Below are 27329 nucleotides of genomic sequence, written 5' to 3'. Positions count from 1 at the left end.
CTGCAAAAACTTCAAATTCAGCTTCAGGTGGAGGCTCCGCCGGTTTGCTTCACTGCTACTAAGTTCATATATTTTAATGACACCACCTACTCCAGCTACTATGAAGCATTGTCATGTTCAAGAATCCAGTTTGAGATGATCTGAGCTTCTGCTGTTGTAGGTTTGATGTTTTGTGCATTCAGAGATGCTCTTCTCCATACATTGGTTGTAACAAGTGATTATTTGAGTTACTGTTGCCTTCATATCAGCTCGAAGCAATCTGGTCATTCTCCTCTAACCTCTGACATCAACAAGACATTTTTCCCCAGAGAAAACTGCCGCTCACTGGAATCTTTCTCTTTTTCTCTTTTCTCTTTCTGTTTCCTTTCCTTTCTCTTTACCCTAGAGATGGTTCTGTGGGAAAATCCCAGCAGATCAGCACTTTCTAAAATTCTCAGATCAGCCTGTCTGGGACCAACAACCATGCCACATTCAAAGTCACTTAAATCGCTTTTCTTCACTTTCTTAATGTGCAGTTAACAGGTGTACCTAATAAAGTGATAGAGAACTTTGCTCTCTCTCTTCACTGCTGTTATTACTGTCCCGCTACATACATGCATATTTTTACCTAATTTGTCTCTTTTTCCTCTTTCATTTTCTGCCTCTACCCTCCATCATGTTCCCTCACACCTTGTTCTCATCCCGTCTCCGGCACAGAGCACATGGTCGGGCACGGGGCAGAGCATTACAGAGATTCAGCGTGGATAAGTGTCTTTGAGGAAAGGTGATGAGTCAGGTAGATCTGCATGTGGGTGTGCATGTGTGAGAGGAAGAGACTGTCAGGGAGGGAAGTCACTCTGTGGCTGTGCAGTGAGCAGATGCTCACATGTGCGAGTAACTCTGCTTCTGAATCACCGGAGGAAGAAGTCCTCTCCTACATCACTTACTTCTCTGTGATTTTTGTCTGCATTTTGCAATTTCTTCATCTCGGTTCTCATTTGCAGACTTTCCCATCTGCTTTTTCTTCCCTGTAACACTTTAGTTGCATCTCTTTATCCTTCCCTCCTTTTCTCTTATCCACCATGGATATCGGTGGCTTGACGACAGTTGTGGCCAACTCTGCCTACATCTCGGCCCGCGGAAGCTTTGATGGCACTGCCAACCCAGCAGCCAACCGAGACAAGAAGTTCCACTCCCGCCTGAAGCTGCCTCACATCACGGTGTGCGAGGGTCTGCGGGAGACTTTAGACCTGGGCTTCCAGACGGTCTGTGTGGAGCAGCCCATCGGCAAACGTCTCTTCCAGGAGTTCCTGGAGTCCAACAACGAGTACAAAGGCCCCAGCCGTCTGTGGAAAGACATCGAGGAGTACAACAATGCCGAGGATGAAGATCGAGTCAACAAAGCGTGCAAGATCATATCACGTTATATGGAGCCTGATGCCAAGTATTACTGCCCCTTTCTGCCAGAAAATGGCATCACGAAGGTCAAAGAGAAGCACCAACAGGCTTCTGATGACCTTTTCAACGAGACCATGGACAGTGTGATGGACTTCCTCAAGGAAGTGCCCTACACTTTTTTCCTGGAGAGTATGTACCTGAAGAGGTTTCTGCAGTGGAAGTGGCTGGAGATGCAGCCCATGGGAGATGACTGGTTCATGGATTTTCGTGTACTGGGAAAAGGGGGTTTTGGGGAAGTCTTTGCCTGTCAGATGAGGGGCACGGGGAAACTGTATGCCTGCAAAAAGCTCAACAAGAAGAGGCTGAAGAAGAGAAAAGGCTATGAGGTAAGGAGTCATGCCACCTGCTCTATTATAGGTCCAGCAGTTCATGAAGTTGTTCAAATACAGGAACCTTTTTGATTTAGTTTCCATGAGGTTCTGCAGGACCTTTACCTGCAGTAGCTGACCAGCCTACCTGTCTAAACAGTCAGTGTTAGGATAGAGGCTTACAGGTGAGCACCATAGGCTTATATGATTAGTCCTCACGGCATTAGTACATTTTGATCTCCTTATAGCATAAAGTGCCAATCCTGTCATGTTTATAAATGGAGCGGACCCCAACTGAAGTCTCCTGTCTCTAGTCATCAAAGCAGACACAAGAAGACGCTGCTAAAGTTGGAGAGCTGGTGCAGCTGGAAATGCAAGTTCAGATATTGTTAATCACAGAGTTTCTCATGTCTCCTGCTGTCTCCTCTGCTGCCTGCAGGGCGCGATGGTGGAGAAAAGGATTCTGGCCCGAGTTCACAGCAGGTTCATCGTCTCTTTGGCGTACGCCTTCCAGACGAAAACGGAGCTGTGTCTGGTCATGACCATCATGAACGGCGGAGACCTGAGGTTAGATCATCTTTTCTCTTTGACCCATCATCCTACACCTTTTAAGGCTCATAGAGGTAATTTAACAACTTGCAACCCCAAAACTAAGAATTATTATTGCGATTTAGGGATTTTTGCCTCGGATGAACCTACAACATCTCTCTCTGATCGCATTAGGTACCATATCTATAATGTGGATGAGAACAACCCGGGATTTGAAGAGCCACGAGCCTGCTACTATGCTGCGCAGATCATCCAGGGCATGGAGCACCTCCACCAGAAGAGGATCATCTACAGAGACCTCAAACCAGAGAATGTGCTGCTGGATAATCAAGGTAAAACACTCGTGAACAAGATGACTCCAAGGTAACTGTCTAGTCTGCAGTGCTCATGCCACCACGTGCAGACAATGTAAACATGAATGAAGTGATAGTATGAGGTCAGCAGTGAATTATACAGCTGGTTACCTGCAGGATCATGGATATCACATTTAAACAATTTTCAGACTGGTAATACAGTCATGTGAAACCTATTTCCACTGCTTGCAAGGACACAGGAAAATCCTATGTTTAACATCTGGCAGTGACCATCAGTTATAGACACAGACAATAAGAGAGGCACTCATGGGACTTGAAGGATCCTGATTTCTGTGAGAGAATTCCACAACAGGAAATATGACCAGAGAAGAAATTAAAACCATATTTCAGGGCTTTTTTTTTTTAATCAAAATTGATTGAACATCCTTTACACACCGTTTGTATGTTCGAGTCAGCATATATATCTTATATATAATTTAAACATATTTCTCAAAACAGCAGCCACAAGTAAAGAGCCAGAAGCCTTTATAAAACGGCTGCTGACTGCCTAGAATTGATCTCATCTCATTCACCAAGAAAGAGTTCTTCCGTAGCTTACATTAAATCTGATGAAAGCAATGTGTTTTTGGTGTCACTGGACAAATAATCCAAAATCGTTACATTTCTGCATGTTGTAAAATCAAGAGGTTTTTGAGAAGGAGCTAGACTCCTGCACTTCCTCCAGGCTCTAGAAAGTCTAACTCCCTACAAGATCATCAGCCTTCCCAGATTAGATCAGGTCAGTCTACAGCAAGTGTGCTGCATAAAGTCTTACTTTTTTAGCCCAAATAATGCCTGTGCTCCTCTGGTGGGAGGGGCTTAGAGCAAAGAGGGGAGAGCTACAGGGGGCATTGGTGTATCAGCTTGTGACCTGTGGCACCATTCTGTGGTTATCCTGCAAAACATAGTTCATTTCAAATGTGCACAAAGCTGATATTATCATCCAGTATTAGCTATTTACCGATTTATTGGTATCTGCATTTATAACGACTGCTGAATGAAAATCGAAAAAGTAAAGAAGGGATGGAAGAAACACCCTTCGACCATTGTGTGACTGCTGATGTTGCATAGTTTGCTCACTAGAGGGCAGACTGCAAAAAAACAACAACAAGCTCATCCATTTTTGTTTCATACAATTGAAAATTTTATATCAAAATTGAGATATCGGATTTTTAAATAACACAAGATCGGTATCAGTCTCGAAAGTCAGATATTGTTCGGACTCTAGTATTTATTGTGTTTTTAAGATTCCCTAATGACGCATTTAGCCTTAGATAGCGCGCTATATGTTGTGATAATGGTAAAAATTATGCTTCTGTCTCACCTAGCTTTATGCTAACGTGTTTTCCAAAATGGTGAACTATTTCTAAAAAACATTACAAAAGCCTTGTTGTAGCTGCTTGTGCAATTACAGCTCTTCACCTTGACTTGAAATAGCCTCCTGAAGTTACAACTGACACACACACTTCATACCTACATTACACACAATGTGTTTCACAGCTAACACAAGGATATCTTTGGGTTATCACACTTCTGCAAGTTAATGAGTTGCTTATCATATCTGTGACGCTGACATTAACCTGTTTGCTCTAACACAGGTAACGTCCGTATCTCTGACCTTGGTCTGGCTGTGGAGCTGGCTGATGATCAGTTTAAAATCAAGGGCTACGCCGGCACTCCAGGTACACCACAGAAAACTCAAATGGAAAAAAAAAACAACTAAACTAAATTTACCTTGTAATATACTGAAATACAGACTACTACATTTACATTTCACAGTTGAGGATTTTACCTCAGGTGTTTAGCTCTTTGTTGTAGACATGAGCTCCGGCATTATCAAATTAACGTTATCATGTGAGATAAAGTAAAACCACTCAGAGATCATTTGTTTTACACAGTATGATAATAGCGAAGTGTACTTTTGTTCAAGAAAGGCAGTGAAAGTTTATTTGTATGAGACTTTTGATCAACATATAATGAAAACAATGCAAAATTAAAGCTGCAATCAGAAATGCGAGGGCACTCACACTGGGCGCATTGAGACATGCGAAACACCTCCTCTGCCCACTAGGTGGCGATGAAAAATATTCTTTTAATTTTCTGTTCCCACTAAGCGGTGCTCTAAATATTACTGTCAAATGCAAATCAGTCTGTTCAGGGCCAGGCTCTCATCATTGGTAGAGATTGTCTGATGCGTCTTTGAGTTACAGCAGTTTTATGCTTTATGGCAAATTATCGAAATTTGCCATGCTGCCATGGTAACACCATTTTGCGAAATCTCAAAAGCTTCGCCATTACCTTCCACCCAGGTCTTTAACTTCAACCTGAGATTATGTTGATCTCCTGAAATCCAGAGGAGGAGTTCGCTAAAGTACGAGGCCTGAAAACTGTGAAAATTTTAGCTAACATTACACATTAAATTCAAAATGTCTGATTTCCTGTTGGGTTTAGGATATGGCTCCAAGAGATTTTTTTGTAAATCTTGATGTCTTTTATTGGGCTGCCAAATTTTAGACTCCTAAATGAAGAATGGTGTGAGGGCTAGTATTTTGTTTTCTTTTTTAATTGTAGCTGGCGCTGTGGAGCCTTGTTACAATGGTCAATGGAAAGGACCATAAAACATGAAACCTACTTCCTGTTTTGCGGTGATTCACCCTGCCACCAGGGTGCGCCATTCAATGTAAACCCACAATGTTAACACTGAAGTGTCATCAAAGTGTGATGTTTATTCTGACCGCTTTTGAGGTGGATGGGGTAAACCTGGGAGAAGCAATACATCAAAGTCTCAATAACTACATGTCTTGCTCCCACTAGGTGCCACTCTAACTATTCAAACCTGTTCAGGGTGGGACTCTCATCATGCCTGTGAAGTTTAGGAGACTAGATTTCTTTGAGTTATAGCAATTTCGTGCTTCATGGCATTAAAGCATTAAAATTCGTCATGCCGTCAGGGTCACACTTTTTGACAAAAACTCACATTTTTCAATGTGAACTAAGACCCACTGTGTACGGCTTTCCTGGACAAATTACGGTTGCTGGCAATGAAATGTGTTTAGGGGCGGAGCCTTATCACACCTGAGTGGTTTGGTCCAGACTGGAAAATGTATGAGTGAATGAGATCTTTGACAGAAACTCAAAAGCTCCACATTTCAATATGGTCCAGATCTGTAGTTCAGACTGAGCAAATATGAAGTTGATCGGATAACATCTCTAGGAGTTCGCCAAAGTACAACATCTGGAAATGGCAAAATGTGCACAAAAATTGAACGTTCAAATAAAAATGGCAGACTTCCTGTTGGGTTTGAATCAATAGATCCCCCTAAATACAAAGGCGTATTCCCAGCTAATGGAGGATACTTTGCCTCCTGGTCATTTTCATCCACACTCTGTCTGAAGGGTCGTGACTTCTTTGCTGTCACCTGCAGGTTTCATGGCTCCAGAGCTGCTGAAAGGTGAGGAATACGACTACTCTGTGGATTATTTCACTCTGGGAGTCACTCTGTACGAGTTTCTGGCTGCTAAGGGGCCCTTCAGGACCCGAGGAGAAAAGGTAGAAGCACTGAGACGTGCTATGTGCGATCTCATGTCATTTTCTTTTTGAAGCAGTTTGTAAATTTACCATTTGATCTTTCTGATCTTTTCTCCTCAAGAACCTCTCGTTTCTTTCTGTCATGCATCTTGCTGTCTGTGCAATTATACAGATTTTAAAGTGGAACTGAACAAAGGTGACAATCGGGTTTTCATTCACCTTCTTTTTTTCTGCTTTGGTTTTATGTTAAAGGTGGAGAATAAGGTGGTGAAGAAGCGGATTTTGAATGATCCGGTAACTTATCCGGAGAAGTTTAGCGAGAACGCCCGGTCCATCTGTGAGGGTCTGCTGTGCAAAGAGGTCGACAAGAGGCTTGGCTTCAAGAACGACTCGTGCGACGAGCTGAGGGCGCACCCCTTCTTCAGTGAGATAAACTGGAGGAAACTGAATGCAGGTCAGACAGAAACACACAAGGAACCCAAAGTTCCACTGAAGTCTCCCGTTTGTAGTGTCGGCTTTCATCATGGTTACACTAACACACATCTGTGCATGAGGTTTAAAGAGCGTGACTGGTTTCATTTAAAGCTTGGTGTAATCGGTTTTAGTCCTGATAAAAATCCAGCTGTAGAAACACTCACTCAGACTTCAGGACCTCCCCAACATTAGAGATTATCCAAACCCACATTTATTCTGTGGCTTTTCATCTTCTTATCTTCTCTTTTTAAATGTGCCACAGAAATAAATTCAGCCAGAGCCAAAGCAACAGTTTTGTGCTTTTAATAAGGACCGTGTGTCACGCTAGGGAAGATATAAGAACCCCGCGTCTCTCTGTGTTGTGTCTGCACAGGGATTCTTACGCCCCCTTTCGTGCCGGACTCCAAAACAGTTTACGCGAAGGACGTCGACGACGTCGGAGCCTTCTCCACGGTTAAAGGCGTGCAGCTGGACGACAAGGACGTGGACTTTTACGACGAGTTCGCCTCGGGGAACATCCCCATCCCCTGGCAGGAGGAGATGATCGAGACCGGCATCTACGGCGAGCTCACAGTCTGGGGTCCGGGTGGCACTTTACCCAACGACCTGCGGCGGGAATCCATCCTGGAGCAGCCGCCCAAGTCCTCCACCTGCGCTGTGTCGTAAAGGGTTTCAAATGACATGAACTTTTTGCTTTTCAAGCACTTTTTGTACAGGTGGTCAGTACAGGTTAGACATAAGTGTATTTCGTCATGATAAAGTTGCACTGGTGGAACTGCTCTGAGCCATAATCAGGTTTTTACAGTATTATCTGCACTTTGTGTTCAGTTTGTTGCTGTAATGTCATTTTGACTTCTCTTTGAGTTTTACAGGAACGATTGCTTATTCATTGTTTGTGCGCGTGGACCGCAAAAAACAGAGAATTTATATATTTTATTATCCTGCTTTTGTTTGTCTGCTTTCTTTGCCAGCATTCAGACTCTCTGAAATTCAACTTAATTAATCAAAAACGTGGCAAAAACGCCTGCACAGGTGAGAGCATGTATGCAGGTTTACGTCTGTGTTTCCACTTTTCAGCTCTAACATTTTTGCACACTTTAATAACAGTCTACTGGTAGCTGTAGAGATATTTATGGATTTAAATAAATACTTTGCCATTAAAATCAGGATTTTGTGTTGTTGTTTCCTCCACTAATACACACAGCAACAAAGATATCAGGTAATAATAAAAATTAATCCGGTGCTTACTGAGTTTAATTCAGTGACAGCAAGGAGCCCAAATCATCACCCCTCCACCTCCGTGCTTGACAGCTGGAGTGTTTGTTCTGTGTGGTTTTTATTCAACCCTGAGCTGTCATGTTCCTTTTAGAGAGAAGACACTTTCTCCAAATAATCTATACTGTCATGAACTTTAACATATAACTGTTATGGAACGGCTGTGTGCAGACAGGAATAGGACCCAAGGTGCAGACACTCGGAGGCAAAACTTGAACTCAAAACAGCTTTAATGTTAAACTCAAATATAACATAACTGGAAATATCAAAATAAACTTACACCGGAAGACTGACAGAACACACAGCTAGATAAACGGTAGATCGCAACACGGACACAGAGAAACACAGGGCTTAAATACACAGAGGGAGCAATCAGGGAATGGGTAACAGGAGGGAAACACAGCTGGGGCAAATCAGGCCTAACGAGACAAGGGGAAGCGAAACCAGATTCATTAACATCAGACAAGGACCTTCAAAATAAAACAGGAAACATGACACAGACTGAACTAAAGACACAGACTAACACGCATGCACTGCAACAGAGGGAACAGAGACGTGGGACCAGGGCAGACACAGACACAGACTGGACACGGGGATATAGCAGACAGGGGAGACAGCAACTAAGGATTACACAGAGACAAACCATAAGACATAACCCTAACGAAGAAACCCAAGAATAGAAAAGATAAATAATACAATAAACTCAAAACCCTGGGTCAACGACCCAGGCATCCTAACAATAACATGCTAACTGAGGCCTGTAGAGTCTGAGATGTAGCTCTTGGGTTTTTTTTCAGTTTCTCCGAGAACTACAAGGGCTGACCTTGGTGTGAATTTGCTGGTACATCCACTCCCGAGAAGACCAACAGATGTCTTGAATGATTTCCACTCTCACTGTGGAATAATAGACTTTAAATTGTCTTGATGCATGCTCAATCATCCAGGTAAGTAAATCTCCAAACGTTGATTCTGTTCATCCTGACGTCCAGATGAACAGTATCAACTTTTGGAGACTTTAAATTGTAAAGAATTGATAGTGTTATAGTTTTACACTATTTTACACACTACAGTCTAAGCACCCAATGGAAAAAACTAATACCTGTACATTATATCCTAACATGAAAAAGAGTACACAGTAATAAAGGTCTGATTTGTGGTACCCCAGCTTCCTCCCACGGTCCAAAGACACGCAGTTAGTGGAGTTATGTTAACTGGTGACTCTAAATTGAGAGTGAATGGGTGTCTGTCTCCCTGTGTTAGCCCTGCGAGAGACTGACGACCGTTCAGGGTGAAGCCCGCCTCTCTCGCCATATGGCAGCTGGGATAGGCTAGGGATTTTAATAAGCTGGAAAAAAAATGTTTGATAGAGTCTTTGAACATATTTACCTTCATGAAAAGTCTCATTTTATGAGCTTATTTATATTTAACCGACAGGCAAACAGAATGGTTCACGAAACCACGAAGTGTCCTCACCTTATAGGAGGTGTGTTGCTAATTCCAATCTTAGCCAACGGAGGGCGCTGCAGTCCTATATTTGTTTTACTTCAACAGCAAGTGCGCTGCATCCCGACCAGGTGTGATCCATCCGTCTGCAAACATCAACACTCAGCAAACATACATCAAACCCTCTGTTGCATCACATCGTGCTTAAAGTTTGATCGTGTAATTACTTTCAGCATAAATCAAATCGGAGATATATATCGACTTATATAAGATCAATAACTGAATAATTGATCACCGAGGTGAATACAGGAAGCTGATTGGCCTCTCTCCCTCTGTGTGTCGCTCTCCTTTTAAGGCTGCAAGTAAAGTTGAGCCCTCGTGAGCTCAGAGGCAGTCAGCTGTGATCAGACCCCACATCTGGACACTGAGTGGATTACAACAAGAAACCTGCGCGAACCTGCAGCCTCGAAGGAGATGAGGAGTCTGTTTTAAAGAGACAGAAAAGTCGAGAAATAAAACACTGCGAGAATCGCCTCCATCCTCCTGATCTGTCTCTTCGTTTCAGGGCAGATCCTTCCTCGCTGAGTGAACATGCAGCAGCCCGAAACCCCGCAGATAAGTCGGCAAACTGCGCCTGAACCTCTGGATCCAACAGGTACACCTACAGTCACTTTCTCAGTCAACAGACCTGAAAATGTTACCCTTTAATTTATTTTATCTTAAAGGTTTTTATATTATTTTATCTTTTAGATTTTATATATATGATCTTATTTATTCATCTAGGATTATTTGTCCAAGAAGCGTTTACGTGTAGTTAAATATCTGAGGAAAAGGTTGGATAACTCCTGCAGAGTTTAATTCTCAGATAAAAGGGATTTCATCTGAGACAGGTTCAGGAAAAAATACATTTACTCACATAGTTTTATGCTTTTCCTTTTTTAAATCCTGCTTTACTGCACTGTCATTTAATCTTCACTCTACTGTTCATTTATTGTTTTCCTTCTGTGTAATAAAAATTTCCTGAGCATGTCCTTCTAAAGAAAAACATCTCAAAAATGAGATGTGCTGCAAATGATAAACCTACAATAATAAAGAGACAAATGATGGTGCCTTGACATTAACATGAGGCATTTCAGCCTCATGATTGCAACAATCAGCAGTCTAAACCATCACAATCAGGCGAGTTGGATGAAAGATGTTTCCTCAGTGTGTTTGAATGTAAAAGAGGTTTTCTGTCACCCTGCAGCTCAGTACCATCGTCGTCGAAGAACTGCTCTGTGGGTGACCATCTCTCTGCTCACTCTGGGTCTGCTGGTGCTGACCGTAGGTCTGATCTCGGCCACTCGCACCGACAACGTGACGGTCGTTGGACTATACCCGGGCATCATAGTGAGTGGCAGTCAAATTTACTCAGTTAACGTGCTCTCAGTCATGAAACAGACATTTCTGCTCCTCTGTCAGACCTTCATGGTGTATACTCACAGTTTCTGCTTTCTGTGCCCTGCAGTTGAGTTTCGGAGCATTTCTGGGTATTGTTGGCATCCACCTGGTGGAAAACCGCAGACCTATGGTGAGTGTGCTCCTCTTGTCAGATTCAAATGCGGATGATGATTTCAGTTTTTCTTGTCCTCCAACACCTGTTTGTCTCCATGTAGACCTCCATATTCTTAAATCAGACCTCATATAATCAGAAACTTTAAAAAATAAACTGACTGGTTATAACATTTCTGGCTTGATATAGGTATAAGTTTTTACTCCCATAAAAAAAAATCCCTCAGATGAAGTGACCAATATCCATCCATCCATTTTCCTTCACTTGTTTAATTCATGGTTACCAGAGGCAGGGTAAACTGGACAGGTCAACAAAAACAGAGTCAAAGTGTTTTCTATCCAATATTCACACCCTGTGAATGCATCAGGAGCAACTCAGAGTTCAGTATCTTGCCCAAAGGTACTCTGCCATGCACACTGTAGTAGCCAGGGATCAAACCACTAACCTACCTAATAAAAACACAACCTGCTCCACCTCCTAAACCACACCTCTATTTTAAGAAATGATATCTAGCACAGGTTTTCGGATGATTTTCTGCATCACTGGCTGATCTGTTTACAACCAAATTATTTGCATAAGGAGGAGCTGCAAGTGTACTTAAAATTATGGCGCATGTCTACATATATTTACCCGAAAGGTCCTCAAACAGAAGCATCAGTTAATGTGTGTCTACATCACCACAGCCTTGTTGGGGGGTTTGCTTTCAGGTGATATCTTACATATGAGTGATTTATTCGGTGTATGGGAACATCTGGCTCAGTCATGTAAAATGTGAAGTTTCACAATCATTCATTGGTCAGCTTCAGTCACATGCTGCTAGTTTGCACCGTTAATATGGCTTCATCACAGACATGTGGGTGAAGCAAGTGAAGCTGCTCTGAAGCCTTTTATTTGTGCGATTTCTGTCAGCTTTTTAATCTCCATCATACTGATCATCTAAAAATGAGGCTTTGTTCCTGGAAAACAGGATATATATATATACATCACAAATTAAAGGATTATGTTACAAACTTTACAAATTCCCTAAACTGTTTTGTGGGAATTTGCTCTTATGAGCACGAAGCAAATCGGATTACTCACGGGAGGCCTAATGCATCCTCGGTCCTTGTGCCCGGGTTAGTGTGCGTGACAGGATTTGCGGTGAGAGGGAGTGAATATATTTTTCTCTGGACTTCAGTGACAAGAAGAGAAATTGGGTTAGTATTGGTCAGTTGCTGACAGCGACCCTTTATTTGAGGCAGGGACACAGGTATTATATCCTCACAGTGGCTCTCTGTGCTCAAAGAAACGATCATGTTAAATGATTCAGGAGTGGTGATTACAGGTAGGCCTGCCTACAGAAAGATTAGAGCCTCTGAAAAACTCCACAGTACATAAAGTGGATTTCTAATGTGAATTAGGAGGTTTTAAAAATGGCCACAGCGCTGAACTGTTTGTGTCGATGTTCAGGCTGCCAACAAGGCCAACGCTGCCTCAAGACCAGCAGCAACCAGAAGCTGCGCTGTGACATTTAAGTCGGCCGGTCAGGATCACATTCAGAGCACATGAAACCCAGCATGAGACTAAGTGTGTGACATCAGTGAGGTACCACTCCTCGTTTTTCACCTGCAAGTTTGTCCTGATTTTAACGCTCAGCACATCCAGCTGTGTTTCAAAGTCCAGCTGAGGTCTGATTAGTTTTCTCAGCTGCTTCGCTGGATAACAGAGGCTATTCGGGCTGGCATGCTGGATGTTGTAGCTCTTTTAACCCTCACAAAGGAATTCCTCAGTATTTAAATTCAAAGCAGAGCCTTGGTAGTGACTGTCGGCCTTCAGTCTCTCTGAGCCTTCTCAAACTGAACAGCAACAAAACTAAACTGTTCCTGCTCTGGAAAGTGCCGGATCTCTTCTTTGACGTCTCGTCATTTTCCGACGTCAGCAGCCCATGTGTCATTCTGGACTCCACCCTCTCCTCCTCACCATCAAAAATCAAATTCATCTCTAAATCTGCCTTTTTTTTTTACCCCCTGTTGTTCTCCAATCAACCATCGATTTCAAATATTGCAACTAAAATCATTCATGCCTTCATCTCCTTCCTCCTCGATGGCGTCCTCTTTGCTTTCCCTTCCAGACTTCTGGACGAGCTGCAGCATGTTCTCACGGCGGCACATCTCGCCCCCACCCTTACGCCTTATTTAGACTTCTGAAATCTTTTTAGAGCCTAAATAAGCAGCTGGCGTTGCTGCCACTGTTGTTGTGGAGGTAAGAGAAGGAGGGCTCAGCTACATGCTTGTAAGATTAAAGCACTGTAATCCAGTCGGGGGCGTGAAATTTTGGCCCCACAAGCATAAAAATATTTCACATTTCAGTGTGCTGCGTGTGGAAAAGTGCGTAAGTTGATAAAGCTAGCTGAATGTAGGCTGATTGGGTCCTGGTCTAGATTACTGAATGGCAACGGTGATAAATGACCCTTTGTCATGTTTGGTTTCTGAGAGACTCGGTATGATAAGGGTGTTTTCAAACCACAGAAGGTGTCGAAGCTAAAGCAAATATTTGATTACACAGGGTTTTCTTATTTATGGAGGAGTACGGGCGTGGTTGATGACGGGTGTATTAAAGCTGCATTTGAGATGAGAGCATCGGATTTCCAATGTCAAAGCTGCAAATGTGTCATTTTTAACAATAGCCTTTTTATAAATTATAGAATATTTACGTAAGATCTTCACTTCATGATCCCACGAGGCAGATCACAGTGTTTTACATATACTAGTCATTGATGTATCCTACACAGCTTGGGGAAACTCGTGAATGAGCATCATTATTATTTCTCAGAGTTCCAAGATTTTGTACAGAAATTGCTTCTGCGTTTGGATGTGTCCTTTTATTTCATTACTTTGTTTTTTTTCTGGTGCGTGAAGGAGCTCCTGTCTAATCAGGGTGCAAATAAAGATAAAGGTTTTGTAGATGGGAGGTGAGGAAATCTGCCCCCCTCGCTGTAGTATAACAAACAATGAATTTAGCAAGAAGCAAACGATCCAACAGACTTTGTGAGTGAGTGAATGGGTGTATGACGCACTCAATTAGGCTTCGGGTCATCAGGTCTCAGGTAAACGTTTGGCTATAGCAGCCGTATTTGTCAAATGATCGTGTGCTAAAGGGAAGTGAGTTCAATTCAAGTAAACTGTGTCCTAAAACAGATCGATTCTTTTTTCCTGTCCCTGAATGACTGCACCTGAATTTCTGTGTGTGTGTCTGTCTGTGCTGTGAATTTTTCATGTGTTGTCCAGGTGTCGTGGACCTGGTCAGATCACATTGGCTTACTTTTCTCTGCAGTGTATCGTATCTGATCTGGTCTACCAAGATATCCTTGTGCTTGTTCACATATGTAAAGAAATGTAGCATTTGTGTGTGTGTGTGTGTGTTTGCATGTGTGTTTACGGCCCACAGGGTCCAGTATAAACCTGCTTTTAAAATCTTTATAAAGATCTACAGTCCTTGTTGTTTCAGTTCTCAGACTCTGTGTGGATTTAAATGTGTGGACAGCAGGAAAGACACCGAAAGCTGCCGTCTCTGTCTCTCTGGCATCACTCCCAGCTCTGTGCTTTAAACTTTAATGGTGTGATCGCTGTCTCTTATGAGGCACATGTGGCACGGCTCTCACGTAGGTATCTTCTTCCCTCTTGCATCTGAGGCTTGTCCTGTAACATGAGAGCTGGCTCGCAGAGCGAGGCCGCTCATTAAAGAACAACTAACTGTGCCACAATGCCGCGGACACCTGAGAGCACCGGAGCCTGACTCGCTTCCTGGGTTGGCCAACGCTTTTGGTCCTTTGACTTCATATAGCAGCAAATGAAGATTTTGATGTGGTTTGAAGAGAAGTGATAAGCTCATCTACTGCAGCCAAACAGAAGTTTCCTGTTTGAATGAAGGCTTGTAAAATCAAAGCAGCTCAAATGACATTTTATAGCCGTTTTTATGCACATTAGAATTCTCAGGTGAGGCTGAAACACTAAACAAAAATAACAACAAATGATAAGTGGTAAAAGTGACCAAAAAAGTATTATATAGAAAATACACAGACCTATGCCTGCTTAACTTTCTTTAATGCAAGTATCTATTAAGCCAATCTCGTGGTAGAAACTCAAAGCATTTAGGCATGTAGACATGATCAAGATGAATTAGTGAAGTTCTACAGCTGCAGCAGACAACACTGGGTGGTCCTGTCAGATAAAATGAACAAAGTAGGACAACAGAGGATTGGAAAAACGTTGCCTGGTCTGTCTGAGTCTCAATTTCTGTTTCAACATTCAGATGGAAAAGTCAGAATTTTGCATAAACAGCATGAAAGCAGGGGTCCACCCTGCCTTGTATCAGCAGTTCTGGCTTCTAGGGGATATTTTCATCGCACATTTTGGGCCCCTGACCTCAAAATGAGCATTGCTTAAACGTTACAGCCTACCTGACATGGCCATCCCTTTGTGAGCACAGTGTACCCATCTTCTGCTTCCACCAGGATAACACGCTGTGTTGTAGAGCTCACATTAGCTCAAACTGATTTCTTGAACATCACAATGAGTTCACTGGACTCAAACGGCCTCCACAGTCACCAGATCTCGGTCCAATAGAACAGCGGCCCCCAACCCTCGGGCCTCGGACCGGTACCGGGCCGCGAGAATTGAGGCTCAGGTGTGAAATGTATGGTTTTCAGGCTTATTTTGTTATCGTTTTTATCGTTAACTCGGTTTTCCTTGGTCTTTTCACGTGTGTTATGAATAAATCTTCTTTTTTTCGGTACCGGTACTAGTTTTATTTTGTTGTATTTATCTGCGACACCTTAAAGGCCGGTCGGTGAAAATATTGTCGGGCATAAACCGGTCCGTGGCGCAAAAAAGGTTGGGGACCGCTGCAATAGAGCAGCTTTGGGATGTGGTGGAATGTGAGATTCCCATCATAGATGTGCAGCTGACAAACTTGCAGCAACTTTGTGATGCTGAGATGTTGACATGGACCAAAATCTCAGAGGAATGTTTCTAGCAAACTTTGAAACTTCCATGTCAAAATTTGGAAATCAGACAAGAACACAGTTTGTGGTTTCGTGAGGAAGGGCAAAAACAGCTAAATCAAACATGCACAGCTAACTGCTTTATCACAGACAACAATAAAACAACAGCAGTGAGACGAGCAAATTACAGAATATCTATGAGGCAAAGAAAGAACAAATATTAAAAAACACTAAGTGAATATAAAAGGCTCACACAATATAAACATGTGTGTCTTTATTTATTTATGTAGCTGATTATCTGCTATAGTCTACATTAGGACCTTTTCGGACTTATCTTTAAAAATGTGGCAAAAAGCCACCTGGTTCGAGGTCTAACACTTTGGGTGCGATAAACGCACATACTTTTCCGGTTTTCCTGTTTTGAAGGTTGATCTTCCCACCCCTGTTAGTGTCTGACTGGCCTCACCTGTGCCTTCTTTCCCTGTTCATTTTATGTGTCTTCTCTCCAGTTTCTGTCCAACTGTTGATCCCTTTTCCTCGTTATCTAATTCAAAGTAAGCTAAAGGGAAAGCTCTCTCTCTGTCTATTTGTTGAATAAGGCTTTACAAATGTTAATGACTCGTCCAGCCACGTTTCATTTTGTCCTTTGTGACGGACTGTGAAGCGTGAAAATCTGTCTGTAAAAAAACCCTCCACTTCTATCAGCTCTCACACATCCAGTGTGATAACAGGCTTCACTGCCCTCAGACCCTGTAATGTTTCTTTATGACCACACGCTTCACGTGGCTCGTGTTCGTTACCCCGGTGGCCTCTCCCATAGGACCTGCCGGTATCTCACACGCTGCCGTCCTCATGGTCACCTTGCAGCTTCCGAGAGAGGAGCGGCGGGCCTTTAAAGGGTCGTATTTTACCCAACTGGCCGGGGGACGATTGCTTCTTAATAACAGCGTGTTCAGCTGGTGTCATGATAGGACGCTGGACCACTGAGCAGGGGAGGAAGTCCTTGCAGAGGTCAGCGACTTTGCTTACATAACCTGATAGGTATCTTTACCGAGGTTGTAAAATTCCTCATTTTATGTTATTAGTGCTTCGTCACCGGTGGTGGTGGTGGTGGTGGTGGTGGGGGGGGGGGGGGGGGGGGGGGGGGGGGTGTTCCTCTCTGTGTTTCTTTCTTCTTCTTTTTTCCCTGTCCTGTCCAGCAGTGTAGCAATCAGAAGGCCAAAAAATGCCAAATTTACTTTCACACGTGGAGCGTAATGGCATTCGCTATAATGGTCCACACTTGATAGCTCTATTTTATTGGGACTTTATTAGGATTTTTCACTTTGGATTGTTACAACCGCAATGGACAAGACCAGGGGATATGAAAGAAAGAGAAGCTGGAAGGAAAGTTAATAGAAAGACAGGGAGAGAAAAATAGAGGAGAAGAAGAAGATGAGAGAGAGAAAACACTGAGAATCTGCTTCAAACAGCAGAGAAACCATGGCAACAACCAACATAAATAACAATGACATTGTTACTGAGAAGCACACAGTACTAATAATACAAGATATTTTTAGAGGCAGCAGCAGCCCAAGATAGTGTGTGTCTGGGTACCGGTATGCGTTAGCACTTGCGTTCATGAGGTTTCTCCATGTAAGTGTCTAACAGTGGGTGTGGGAAGCCACAGCCCCGCCCTCCAGGAGGGGACCTACCCCTAGCAAACCCCCAGACGCCCCAAGCCCTTACCCCCTCTATATTGGTTAATGCTAAGATTTTTTTTTTTCCAGTTCATGAGGTCTTCTTAGCCATGCATAAGGCGGACTGTGTTCATCTCCATAATGACATCATCTAAGTCGCCAGAAAAGCAAACTGAAGGGGAGGCTGGAGGACTTTGATGGGTTTCACATATCCAGCACCAAAACATGAACAGGTGGACAGAACCAAAGAGCGCGGATGTAATTGTCAGGTGTTTTCCCTTGACAGCGTGAGCAGGTGTTAGATGACATAAAACCCATCATGAACATCCATCGACCTGTGTAGTGCACTCTGTTCGTGATTTTGTATTGTATTAATTGGAGACAGGGATTTCTAGTCATTTAAAGGTTTTTAAACATATCTGAGACCAGATGTTTTGATCAAACCTAAGTGATAGATCTGCCTCCCATTTTGCAATACAAAGGGATGTTGATTCATCTATTTATGAGCGTGTCCTGTATACTTTAGACAGTTTTGAGGAATTGCACCACACTTGATGGTGTAATTTGACTTGTTTTCTTTTTTACTATAGATTTAATTTGATTAAGTTTCCAATCTAAAAATCTATTCTTGTTAATCCCGTATTGTATAACAAATCTGTCAGATGGAATAAAGTCTGTTCCTCTGAATATATATTCCAAGTATTCAGTTCCTTTACAACTCCAATCTGGGAAGTTTATCATATTATTGTTCTGTAGGATGTCAGGGTTGTTCCAGATGGGTCTACGTTTGCATTCGATTAATGAAGACTCAGTCATTTTTTTTAAAAAACTCCCACCATGCTGTCAAAGAGGAGCTGATATTGATGCTTTTTAAGCTTACATGTCATTTGATGTTTGAGCTAATGAATGGTAGGTCCAAAATCTCTATATTATTGCATAGCGCTTGTTCTACATCGAGCCAGGGCTTATCTAAGAGGGCATGTTTTAACCATCCTGAGATGTATTGTAGCCTGTTGGCTAAGATGAAGTGGTGAAAGTTAGGCAGACCTTGTCCTCCTCTATCCTTGGTCTTCTGTAGCGTTTTTAAGCTAATACATGGGGCTTTATCTTTCCAAAGGTTTACTCTGGATCATTCAGGATAAATGATTGATTCTTGGCAAAACCATTATTTTTATTGAAACGACCCTTCCCATGAGTGATATGGGTAGTGACTTCCAGCTAGCTAGATCGTATTTGACTTTCTTTAAAAGTGGGATGTGGTTTAATTTAGCTAAATCTGCGAGCTTAGGAGAAACAATACCTAAATATTTAATTGGGTTTAGTTCCAGCTGTACTGAGCCTGTCCATTTCTTCAAATAGTCCAGTCTGACCAAGTTGATCGCCCCCAAGAACAAGTAATCTGGGCATCCTCTTCTGGAGCCAGCTCCATGCACATTCGATGTGACAAACCATAGTTTTGTGTGTGTGTGTGTGTGTGTGCGTGTGTGTGTGTGTGTGTGTGTGTGTGTGTGTGTGTGTGTGTGTGTGCGCGTGTGTGTGTAGAATAAATCTGACAGAGGTGCTTGATGCGCCTTTGACTGTTTTCATTTGATTTTTTATGTAGAATTTTTAAAAAAAACTGCTTTAAAATGTAGCAGATTAAATTCAGAGATACGGTAATGAAGTAAATTACTTCACACTTTACAGTTGCATGTCAGTAAAAGGATTCGACTGAATTACTTTCCCGTCTTTTTAATGTTTCTTCCCCAAAGCGGCTCCTGAGAGTAGAAAACCATCTACAGTATGCCGCGTGTCTTTAATCTTTTACACTATTTGATTTTTCAGTATCAGGGGAGGTTTGGGTGGCATGGATATTTTATGCGCTGGCAGCTGGTGCTAAGGTAATGTGAAGTAATGCAGTTGTCAGGCTCTATTGTCTCTGCTGTTGGCCTCATCTCCCACTTGCAGCCCATAAAAGCGGAGCCATTTAAACCGCTAATGAAGCAGAGAGTCTGGACCAGTGGCAGATAAAACCCACCCAGAAAAGCTTATATTCTCAGCCTGCCTCTTATTTCACTTTGCTCAGGAAAAGCTCAGAATTAATATGCCTTCGTATCCATTTTCCCCCAAATAAACGGGACAGTGTGCATTAATCATGCGCAAACCTGTTTTGCTAAAAGAGTTTGATGATTTATGGAAAAGAAAGAACACAAAACAAAATCCTGTTTTAATACCTGTTGTGACCATCACGATCTACAGGGTTCAAGTTACAGACCCCATACTTGTTTCTGTGGTTGTGAAAGGTAACGGTTCCTCCTCTAACGATTCCTTCATTTAGATCCAGCCTCAGTTTTCAGCTCATAAATCTGCTGCGATTGTGATCAGCTAACCTCTGGATCGGCTTGCACGTTCATCCCAATGAACGTTGTCTCAGCAGCTTTAAAGCTAACGCTAGCGTGTTCACCCTGAACTGGGTGAACAAAGAAATGGCAGTTTTTATAGAAGTGGTCCCCCCACCAGCTGTTTCCATTTTCTTCTGTCACTGGCTAAATGCAAATTCAATCATTTTCAAACTAACAGACAAGCTAGCAAAGATCCCCTTTTACAGTCTTTAGACATGTTTTTACTAGCAGCCTGTCATAAAAACACAGTTTGTTCTGATTTCCTTAAACTGAATCTATAAAAGAAAATGTTCACAGGCATAAATAGTATTTTTGTGCCAACAAGATGACTTCTAAAGTGCGACTAACCAAAAACTCGGTGTATGTAAGGAAACTGAACAATTGGAAGACAAAAGACGGCGATCATAACAACTTCCAGCTTGTTAGAACTGCACAAACTATATTTTATATTCATTTATATACTGTTTTTCCATCTATGTCTATACTTGTTGCCCTCTGTAAAACAGTAAGCCACTGTTGCCAGATTATAATAAGCTACAAAAATAATTTTTTTTCTTGCTTTTTGGTCTCAAACTACAACTAACACACAGAGAGAGAGAAACTGTGTTTCTGTGCAGGAGGTTCAGTCCTGGAGGAGCGATTGAACAGACAGTAACCAATGCTCGATGATAAAGTTTATGATCAGACATCTGTGATCAGCCAGCTGGGTCTGCTGGGCTGTGTGCGTGTGTGATATTAGAAAATGACTTTATCTAACAGAAGAATCCTTATAGGAGACCCAGGTGTGCGCTACATTGTTCAGTTTGTCTGAGAAGCACAAATTTGAGTTTAGGATTCGGCTTTGTTTTCTGATGGTTAGTTAGGGGAAGCATTATGTCAATTTGATGTCCTCACAAAGATGTGAAGACGAATATGTGTGTGTGTCTGCATGTGTGGGAGAATTGGACTGACCTTGCTCTGTCCTGCGTGTTGCTTCTTCGCCTGTAAATCAGCCACAAAGCTCCTCTGTGCTGCCAGAGCAAGAGCCTCTACATTGCCTTTATTGTCCTGGAGGCCTGATGTGCAGACAACCAATCAGCAGACATGCCAAGCTTAAATGTGTGTGTGTGTGTGTGTGTGTCTGTGTGTTAAGTTTATAAAATCTTGTTTTTGCTTTTATTTAGATATACATGCATGCAAATAACCAAAAACACGAGCTGCACCTGCTCTGATAGTTTTGTTTTTTACTTACTTCTTTTTTACTAAATCGTGTCTCGTGACTCTCCTCTGTGCTTTCCTCCCTTCGCTCCTCTTTAAGCTGGTGTCCTCGATAATCTTCATCAGTGTCGGAGTCATTGTTGCCTGCTTCTGTGCCATCGTGGATGGGATAATTGCTTCAGACTTTATTGTAAGTATCACTTTTATTTGACATAAACTCAAACAGGCATCCTCACAGACGGGGTTTAACCACACATGCTGAGATCAAAAGGTCAGATCAAGAAACGTGTGGGTGCAAGGTAGACCAACTAATCTCACCCTGCAGCGAGCTGCTGTGCGACATGAAAAGCTGTCAAACTTTCAGGATACCAGGCCTGATTAAATTCTTTGTGTCACAGAAACTTTGATGACAACAATAAATCAGCTGCGATGTGATCACCAAACACTCTCACAGGTTAAATCAGAGTGTGGAGTTTAGCTTGTGTGCATTTTGGTAACACTTCACAACTAAAGGTGTAATTCCCCTTTAATCAAATGGAATTTCAATGTATTTTATTTGAAATTACATTGTAATTATATTTGCCTACACCTGCTTAAAGGTAGGAACACTAGAACAACAGAGTAACCAGTCTGGTTTTTATAGGAAACAAAGAAGTAACTGCATAGAATTACATTAAATAGAAATGTTCTTCCTCACCAACTGTGATCATCCTAATTACATTTTAATTTCAAATAAAACACATTTAAATTCCATTCATTTACAGGGGAATTATCCCCTTTTATAAAGTATTTCTCGCGGTTATTTGTGTAAGGAGCCTCTACTTCCTAATGAGAGTTTCAAAGCTGGACCCCGTCCCCGTTATCGATCCCCGGGTGCTTATCAGACCTCTGCAGATATATTCATTTTGTGATCTCATGACTGTAAAAGTCACATTTATTGCACAGTCAAGCTCTGGACAGTAAGAATGATTTTATTACCCTTCACGTTGCATAAAGTTCAGTAAGGGTTTTATTGAACGAGGTGGGTTTTGTGCACCGGGTAGACCGGACGGTGTGCTGCAGCAGGGTTGCGGAGGATGACGAGGATGTGATCAGGATAGATGTGTAACGGCTCTCTTTTTCAGGACATTACGGGTATGCAGAAGGGCATGTGTGACTTTCACCCCAGTGGATCTGGCTACGCCTACGACAGCTACTACACTGAGGTGATTCTGATATATGTGTAAACCCTGTGCCCCTCTTTCTGTCAGTGTGAAGAAGTTTAAATACACATTTAACAAAGTGTCGTATCAAGAGTACGCCTCAGTTTTTCTACATGAGAAATAAACACTGCTGTAGGCAATGAAGGAAATCTCACAGCACAGCTCTCTGAGCTTAAAAAACACAAATAAATGTGTAGAAAATTGCAGAAAATGTTTTCGTAGCTCATTGCCCAAACCGTCCAGATACATTCTTATTTACTTGTTTTTTTAATTTATTTTACTGTGCACACGTCGTGAAATTCCTATAGCAGATAGTGAAAAAACATAATTCAAATGTTTATCTATTACTACATGACTTTGGTGTAGTATGAATGGAAGTGGGGGAGGTCTTCCTCAGTAGGACAAACTTATAAAAATACAGTTAAAAATTTACGCCCACTTTCACATTTTCCAATAGTGACCAGATTAAAGTCTTTGCTGGGCCCGTTCTGAGCCCCCAGCCTTATGTTTGACACCTCTGCTTTAAAGAATATACCACAGTACTGATTGTGTGGTGTGCTCTTACAAACCTTTTGATGCTCAGTTTAAACTTTTGCAAAGGGTGCTGTGACACCTAGTGGTCAAATGATGTTACTACACAGATTTACTGGCTCACTGAAAGCAACAGCATTCCATCTCCCTCTGCAAATCAAATAAAAAGCACGTAGATGCTGTGGAAGCAATATGTTGACAACTTTGTGTGTGTGTGTGTGTGTGTTTGGTTATTGGTCCATGCAGTTCTTGTTTATCTGGTTTCTGAATCTGCATCTAACCCATCACTTTCTCTAATTTATCCACTCTCTGGAGCTGCAGGTGATGTGCCACTCTTTTGAGAAGTCGTGCAAGCTGACAGTGAAGAGCAACACCTGCTACTGTTGCTACCTGTATAACTGCGAGAGGTGAGATAAACTCAAACTGCAGGTCTGCAGACCATAACACAACACAGGTTTGTGTTAATTAACCATTTCTCTCCAGTTTCGTTCCAGAGGAGCTTTTCCACAGGTCATGTCAGAATACCGGCCAACCACTTTTTTTCTGTTTTCCAGTTATGAGCTTATAGTCTTCTAATAATAACATAGAGGCCAGAGGGCAGCAGGAAAATAGCATCCCAGACATGAGAAAGAGCTCAGAAAAACTGCTGCAAAAAAAAAAAAACCTGGAAATTTCAGCTCTTTCTTGTATGACAGCCAGCTCTTAAATCTTGGATATTTTAGCCTAACACACACACACACACAAGAAAAAGCGCTTTCAAAACATTCTCCCTGTGCCTTTGACCGCATTACCACTCAGTCATAAGCCGATAAAAGGCTGTCTGGAAATAATAAAGCAAGAAAAAGTGATGTATGGTGTAGGAGACTCTTTGTTTTCTTGCCATCCTGGAAGGTTTGAGATAAAACAGTCTGGGATGTGAAATGGAAACTACAATAGGAGCCATAAAGCAGAACTTAAATAAGTTACACCTGCGATTTTCCTGCCATGTCACAACTTGTCCTTATCTTCCAGCCGGTACTCCTCACACTACTACGATTTCACCGGGGTCAGCAGCTGCTGGGATGTGGTCCAGCTGTACCGCCTGATGTGGACCTCGGTGGTGCTCAACGTGATCGGCTTGTTCCTGGGCATCATCACCGCCGCCATCCTCGGAGCGTACAAGGATATCGTGGTGAGGAGTCCAAGAGGATTTAACTCACTCTACCCCCACTCCTTCCCAACAAAACAGAAACCCAAAACTTTGAAGGCAGAGAGTTTAGAAGCAGTCACATGCTATGATTGGCTACATGCTTATTTGGTTAAATAAACGCAGCAACTTTGAGCAGTTTAAACTTCCTGATGTGTTCCTGCATCTGTGCAAATGTGTGTTAACCTGTTATGTTAACAGCAGCTTGTTTTTAGTGATCTCTTTACCTAAAGCATGTTTTACCCTTTCCTCCAGCAGAAGCCCGCTCCTCAGATCACTCCCAGCCCAACGCCAGCACCTCACATCCTGTACAACCCGACCCAGCACATGCTAACCTACCCCAACTTCTGTCCGTCTGGGCAGGCTCTGCCCGCCTACCCCAACTACCCAGTATCCATGCAGGTAGGAGCTGAGGCCAAAACTAAGAGTGAAACACAGGGAGATGCACTCGCTACTGAGTGTACATTCCTGCCTACTAGCACTCTAGTATCAAAACAGCTGGTGATAGAAGTGAACTAATGCCTGTTACACATGAGCTGAAAGCACAGCTGTAGCTCATAACAGAGTCGCAGCTGGCTCCTGGTTGGCTGCGGACTCCTCAGCTGGGCTTGTTTCACATTAAAGCTTAAAAACTTCATGAAAAGGTGCCACAAGTATTCCATCTTCCTAAACCAGGCGATTAGCTTAAATCTGCAGATGATACGTAACCAGTGCAAACTGGTTACGTATTTCTGTCCATCTGATCGATGGCTCTGGGCTGATCTTTGCTGATATTTGATATCTCTTTGGCTGAACTTCCACATGCCTTTGCAGCCAACCACTTCCTGTTTCTCCTCCTCTCCCACAGCATAACACCAACCACCAGGCACCTGCTACTCCCCAGATGCTCCCTCCTGGGGGAGGCCCTGTCTCCTCCCCCTCCTCCTGCCCGTCTGAGGAGAACCAGAGCCAGCTGCCCTCTCAGGTTCTCCCCCAGCCACAGCCTCAGGGAGCCACCCAGGACCCAGGAGGCTACATGCTGACCCCCAACGCTCCGGTCCTCTATGCATCCTCCTACAGCGCCTTTGAGAAACCTCCACCTTACGCCTGCTGAGACTTTAGACAAATATGGAGAGCGTGCTGCGAACACCTTCACCTGGTCAGACTGACTGTAGCACAAAACATTTCAGAGACAGAGATTTCAATGATTTAAATGCTGCGTTTCACGTGTGTCTAATGGGTTTCAAGTGAAGTCAGACAGAGATTTATGGTTATGTAGTGTTTAATATGTAGACATGAGTCCTTTTAATATGTAGCCATCAAAGGAAACTTGCTTATTCACTCAGTACCACACAGCTCTGAAGCTCTGCACGGCAGCAAAAAGACCAGAAATGAGGGAAAAGTACCAGCACCTCTGAATCTGCTCGATTATTAACAAAAGTTTTCTTTAAAAAAAGACATAAATTGTTAAGTGAAAGTGAATAAGCAAAATTTCTCAAGATGTCAAAGATTCATTTAAGCCTAAGGCTGGCCTTTGGAGGGCTTCAAACTGAGTTTAAATACTGACTGCGGTCTGGTTTCTGTTCTAAGTTGCTGGTCGTCCTGTGTATCGTCTCATTATACTGTACAGTTCAAAGGGCTTTCCTGAGAGTAAATTATGTTCATGTAGCTGTTATTTAATTATGTTTGTGTGACTCATTTAATGTGCACTTTACAGTCGATATGACCTCTGAGTTAGTGATCGATGCATGGGACTGCTGGACCTGTAAGAAATGTATAGTAAGGGCTTTATATTGAAAAAAAACTTCACCTTTGAAGGAGTTCAACACTGACAAAAATAAGTTTATTTGCTGTAATATCCGAGGCAGAGAGTCTGAAAACGGGTCTTCAAAGACTTTGTGTAATGTCTGTCCTCCACTTTTCAAACAAATCCAGGCAAACGGGTTTTGGGTTTTCCTGTTTTGGCCTTCACTCATCGGAAAAGCAAATAAGTTTATTTTTTCCAAAATGTTGAACTTTTTTTCAGTGCTTCTGTTAGTTTTTTTTTCACCTCAAAGGCAGACCGTGTAACTTCATAGTCTCATCATCTTGTTACATTCATAAGCAATAAAGCACACCTCTGCATAACCCAGTGCGCTGCGCTGTAGTTCTGCTTTTTTCAGTGATATATTTGCTTGTAGTGGCTGCTGTTATTAAACTGTAGAGTGAACCTACTGCGGTCATTCCCAGCTCCACACACTTTAGGTAGTTTAGCCATAATAACCCATGTTTTTAATACTCGAGGCCCAAATATAAATTTCTGAGTTGTTTTTGCAAAAATAAATAATTCTGAATGGAGCCACAAACTATATTGGAACTCTCTAATAAAGGTGACACAGCCTGTTAGGCATCAGTGTTTCTTACAGGTATAAAATACTAAAAGATTTTAACACAAGTGACTATTTTGTAGTGGGCTGCAGTTACAGTTTCAATGCAAAACTATATTTTTTGTTTCATTTATCACATTATATTAAAACAAACAAACAAACAAAAAAAAAACACCAAACTTATTTTTCTTACAAACAGGAGAATTGAAAGAGATTATCATGTTTAAGATTACTTTGAAGTAGACTAGCTACAGGTGAATGTTCATGTGATAAAGCAGGTTGTCTTCCAATCAGGAGATCATGGATTGATCTCAGGCTACTCCAGTCTGCATGCCAAAGTATCCATGGATAAGATACTAAACCTCAGTTGCGAATGTTGGAAAGCACAGACAAAAGTGTCCCTTTATTTGTATTATTCCTTCCTCTTTTCCTCATGCCTGGTAGCTCCCTTGTCGATTATAACCTCTCCCACGTCTTCTCATTTCTACTCCGGTCCCTCCTGGTCATTTCAATGAAAACCTTTACATCTTCAGCTCTGTTACCTCCACCTCCTTTTTTCCAGTGTCATTGTCTCCAAACTAGACATTATAGCAGGCCTCACATAATTCACTGATCAAAAAGTCCACTGCCCTCTACACATCTTCATTACCTCCACAGGTATGTCATCTGGACCATCTTCCACTCTTCGTAGGTGCCCTCCCTTCATCCTCACTAATCATCTGCACTTTCTGATTCACTAACCTCCTTCCATCTATCCTCTCTTTTATTCATTCATGAGCTCCTTTAAAGTACTACTTCCACTGCGTTCACTTGTTAGTACATTATATATAAGCACCAATCCATTTACCATACTGCAAATGGTCTCTGGGAGTAGGCTGCTTTTAATTACATTAAAAGCAGCCTACTT

The 27329-nt window shown here is 42.3% G+C and overlaps 2 protein-coding genes across 2 annotated transcripts; both read left to right on the top strand.

Moving 5' to 3' along the window:
• Nucleotides 1–1061: 1061 nt before the first annotated feature.
• grk1a (G protein-coupled receptor kinase 1 a) lies at nucleotides 1062–7813 on the top strand. The gene is made up of 7 exons (XM_006780344.2): nucleotides 1062–1763; nucleotides 2185–2312; nucleotides 2469–2626; nucleotides 4246–4329; nucleotides 6073–6197; nucleotides 6429–6630; nucleotides 7024–7813. Exons 1-7 carry the CDS (start codon nucleotides 1062–1064, stop codon nucleotides 7314–7316), a joined length of 1692 nt encoding a protein of 563 aa, XP_006780407.2. The 3' UTR covers nucleotides 7317–7813.
• Nucleotides 7814–9891: 2078 nt separating this feature from the next.
• tmem255b (transmembrane protein 255B) lies at nucleotides 9892–25951 on the top strand. The gene is made up of 9 exons (XM_087844507.1): nucleotides 9892–10023; nucleotides 10615–10757; nucleotides 10876–10938; nucleotides 21259–21348; nucleotides 22283–22363; nucleotides 23213–23298; nucleotides 23903–24062; nucleotides 24333–24479; nucleotides 24925–25951. The coding sequence occupies exons 1-9, from the start codon at nucleotides 9960–9962 to the stop codon at nucleotides 25168–25170; spliced, it is 1080 nt and encodes a 359-aa protein (XP_087700633.1). The 5' UTR covers nucleotides 9892–9959; the 3' UTR covers nucleotides 25171–25951.
• The last annotated feature ends 1378 nt before the right edge of the window (nucleotides 25952–27329 follow it).

The sequence above is a fragment of the Neolamprologus brichardi genome, chromosome 1, assembly GCF_056152115.1.
Source record: "Neolamprologus brichardi isolate AB-2024 chromosome 1, ASM5615211v1, whole genome shotgun sequence".
Taxonomy (NCBI): Eukaryota; Metazoa; Chordata; class Actinopteri; order Cichliformes; family Cichlidae; genus Neolamprologus; species Neolamprologus brichardi.
The sequence above is the reverse complement of the archived record's forward strand: the minus strand, read 5'-3'. Positions and strand labels throughout refer to the sequence as shown.

Bases quoted from the DNA above. Each gene is read 5' to 3' on its own strand.
- tmem255b (XM_087844507.1), top strand. From the start codon at position 9,960: ATGCAGCAGCCCGAAACCCCGCAGATAAGTCGGCAAACTGCGCCTGAA. The intron at 21,349-22,282 runs GTAAGTATCACT...TCTCTTTTTCAG, and splicing joins TAATTGCTTCAGACTTTATT to GACATTACGGGTATGCAGAA. The intron at 23,299-23,902 runs GTGAGATAAACT...CTTATCTTCCAG, and splicing joins TACCTGTATAACTGCGAGAG to CCGGTACTCCTCACACTACT.
- grk1a (XM_006780344.2), top strand. From the start codon at position 1,062: ATGGATATCGGTGGCTTGACGACAGTTGTGGCCAACTCTGCCTACATC. The intron at 4,330-6,072 runs GTACACCACAGA...TGTCACCTGCAG, and splicing joins GGGCTACGCCGGCACTCCAG to GTTTCATGGCTCCAGAGCTG. The intron at 6,198-6,428 runs GTAGAAGCACTG...TTTATGTTAAAG, and splicing joins TCAGGACCCGAGGAGAAAAG to GTGGAGAATAAGGTGGTGAA.